The 3,203-nt window shown below is 36.4% G+C and overlaps 1 protein-coding gene across 1 annotated transcript; it reads left to right on the top strand.

The window, feature by feature from the left end:
- Positions 1-6: 6 nt before the first annotated feature.
- LOC119644018 (serine protease snake-like) lies at positions 7-1,429 on the top strand. The gene is made up of 3 exons (XM_038043548.1): positions 7-91; positions 546-771; positions 841-1,429. The coding sequence occupies exons 1-3, from the start codon at positions 61-63 to the stop codon at positions 1,427-1,429; spliced, it is 846 nt and encodes a 281-aa protein (XP_037899476.1). The 5' UTR covers positions 7-60.
- The last annotated feature ends 1,774 nt before the right edge of the window (positions 1,430-3,203 follow it).

Here is a 3,203-nt window from a genome sequence, read left to right as displayed (position 1 = left end):
AATTTGGATCGTCCCGGTGCACACGTATGCTGCAGAAGATCATCACAGAATAATAGGGGAATGACAAACGTTGATTTGCGTGTTATAAGAGGTAAATAATTTGTTTATCGACATACTTAAATATTTCTCATGGTTAGCTCTGTGAATATTTTTATAAGCATGACTAACAAATGTATGTCTGTCTGTCTGAACTGTCTCTTCATCCATTCGTGTGCAGACGTTATGATATAAACGTATGTGTCTATATATAGACTTCACTCACCTACAGGAGAGAAGGAGGATTTGTGAAAATAAAGTAAAATTTCTTAAATTAAACGTATGAAGGAGTAAGCAGTTAGAGGGCTGCTAATTAACAGCGCTTCTTCTGTTCTTGATAACAGAAAGCTCAAAAATCTCTGAGATTTTACTACCACTTGATTGAAATTATGTCATAACATATTCACGCTTACATAGCGTGTTTTGCTTGCAACGCTTTCATGCATCTTTGGGGAAACATTTTTGTTTCGCTTTTAACATACATTTATAGTGTTTTGCGCTTTCCGTAGAGTGCAGATCCTACGACAGTCTACCAAGTGTACAAGGTCCAATACGCGAAAGATGTAAGTACATATCCAACTTTATTGGTCGCGCAAAAGCGGAACCCAAAGAATTCCCTTTGACGGCATTAGTATATAACGAAAATCCTAAAGGAGTTGCTAATAAACTTTGCGGTGGTGTTTTAATTAGCAAAAACTATGTTTTAACATCCGCTTACTGTTTTCTCTACGACGGGTGAGTTCAACATACGATGAATTTATTGAAAGTTTTCACATAACAATCCACTTTCTTTTCATTCCATAGCTATCGTCCTAACTGGGTGCGTGTAGGAGAATTAGATTTTGGTACTACTGAGGAAGATGCTTCACCACAACTCATTGAAATCAAAAATTTTATACCTCATCATCAGTTTTATGCTACTGAACTGACTATCTACCATGATATTGGTTTGGTTGAATTGACATTAGAGGCTCTCTTTGACGATTACGCACGTCCTGCCTGTCTATCCCTAGTAGATGCCAATAATTATGAAGAATTCCTGTCTGCCGGTTGGGATTATGCTGTACCAGGACATTCAACCCATTTACATAAAACGAAACTGAACCGTCTCGATGATGACAAATGTTATGAAAAAGTCAGACGCGAGCACTTGGAAAAAGGGATCAACAATCGTACACATATGTGTGCAATTCCTTCTGCTGGCAATATTAGTACTTGTGCTGGAAATGGCGGTACTCCACTTTTTGTTAACCATCCCGAGTTTCCCTGTCAATTCCTCGTAGTGGGCATTTTGTCGATCGGTCGACGTAAATGCGGAGATAAGGATGATCCAATTATTTACACCAAAATCAAACCGTATATCGATTGGATACAACGTATCGTTTGGAATTGAATTAAAAAGGAATTTTTTTTTTTGATAAATTACTTACACATAAATAATATCGTTTGTATTTTTCTAAGTGGATGCATTTGTATATATATATGGAACACTTTGCCGATAAATTTTCATTGTTTGTCTTTGAAATTTCGTTAAAGAGAAAGTGCGACTTACTTTAGTATCTTCGGCATTAAGACGTAAATTGACGAAAATTTTTCTTTTAAAAACTATACATAGGATACAAGGAATCACGAAACACTTGCATAGAATTTTATAAGTGTTACGTATGTACGAAAACGAGAATGCTCTTCTCCTCTCAAAATGAACGCGTGATTAGATTTAAGCCACGCAAGTGGTCAAGTGGTGGTCAAATCTTCTAGACATTTTAGTTGATCGACTGCTCCTAGTGTGAGTAGCCATATTTCTCATACCATAATTATTAACCGTAAAGAAGTCCTTATTTATCGGGTATTGCTTTAAATTCGCTTTCAGTATAAAAGGCTCGAGAGGTTGAAGCGACCCGCTGCTTGATAACCGATTTAAGGACACATACGTAAATAATTCTCGCATGCTCCAGATCACACTTGTTACAATTAAATCTCTGAGAATATTTAAGTGAAGAACAACGTGACACTTGATAAACTAATTCATAATCGTGCCTAAGTAACTAAGATCATAATCAGTGAACAACGACATGACACAAAAGAGGGCATAAGAGGGCATTGTTAAGTATATTGAATGTCTAGTAGTTTTCGCATGTATCGGCCCGACTCCAGCAGGAGCTTAAAGCTACGAGAAGTGTTGTTTGTATAAAAATTTTTGACTTGCGTGATTTCTTTAAAAGATCTTGTTAGTTCAAAAGAAAACACAAACGAATCGTTTCTGGAAAAAGTTCCTTTGTCAGTTGAAAAATTTATCTTAATTAATTTGTGCATAAACAATAGCACCATCGTCCACATTGTTCGCGGATCACTCTGTTGAAGAAGGAAACTTTAATCAACTCTTATCGCAGACACTTACTATTTCGAGATACAAAGTGTATAGGGAACATGGCAAAGCGTTTCCAAGAACAAACATATAACTGTGCTAAAGAATTCTTTGCAAATGATATCACATATCGCCGCTTACGCTTGTCTCATAGAGACCAACTCCATCTTCACATCACTAAAACCAATCAACCTTGATAAGATTTTAAAAATTGCAAACGAAAAAGCATTAAAGTTCCATCACGCGCAGGTAACATTATAATATAATATTACATTGAAGTGTGCATGAAGAAAGTAAATTTTCCCATCACAAAAATGGGCATTCATCGCGGGAAAGCACGATATAATTATCTAATTTTTTACTTTAATTGTATTTAATAGCGTTCTCTCTACCTCTCTTTCTGCTCACTACCAAAATCACTCACACCCAAACATAAACGAGAAGAAATAATTATTTTCTATATCTTCTTTTCTTACTCTTCTTTTTATACCCAACCACTCTAAGATGAGGGTACTACTCATTTTGTTTTCTTTCCACCCAGAAGCAAGCTCCAGAGACCCTATAAAGTATGTATACATATCCTTGATCTGCGTGTAATTCTGAGTTGATTTAGCCATGTTCGCCCGTTTGTGTACTATGTGTTTTTGGCACTCTCTTAGCCGGAAAAATGAAGATATCGGCTTCAAATTTAGTAGAGACATTGGAAGTTTCTGCATGCCGGTTGGTATAGAAAATGGGTCAAATTGATTAGAGCAGAAGCGCGCAGTGGAGCGTAAACTGAACCCAACTCCGTTTTTTTTTT

Source organism: Glossina fuscipes, unplaced genomic scaffold (genome assembly GCF_014805625.2).
Source record: "Glossina fuscipes isolate IAEA_lab_2018 unplaced genomic scaffold, Yale_Gfus_2 79086, whole genome shotgun sequence".
NCBI classification, from domain to species: domain Eukaryota; kingdom Metazoa; phylum Arthropoda; class Insecta; order Diptera; family Glossinidae; genus Glossina; species Glossina fuscipes.
Note: the sequence above shows the minus strand (reverse complement) of the source record. Positions and strands in the feature narration are given on the sequence as shown.

Excerpts from the sequence above, each read along its gene's own strand:
- LOC119644018 (XM_038043548.1), top strand. The coding sequence starts at position 61 with ATGACAAACGTTGATTTGCGTGTTATAAGAG. Across the intron at positions 92-545 it reads TGATTTGCGTGTTATAAGAG|AGTGCAGATCCTACGACAGT; the intron begins GTAAATAATTTG and ends CGCTTTCCGTAG. Across the intron at positions 772-840 it reads TACTGTTTTCTCTACGACGG|CTATCGTCCTAACTGGGTGC; the intron begins GTGAGTTCAACA and ends TTCATTCCATAG.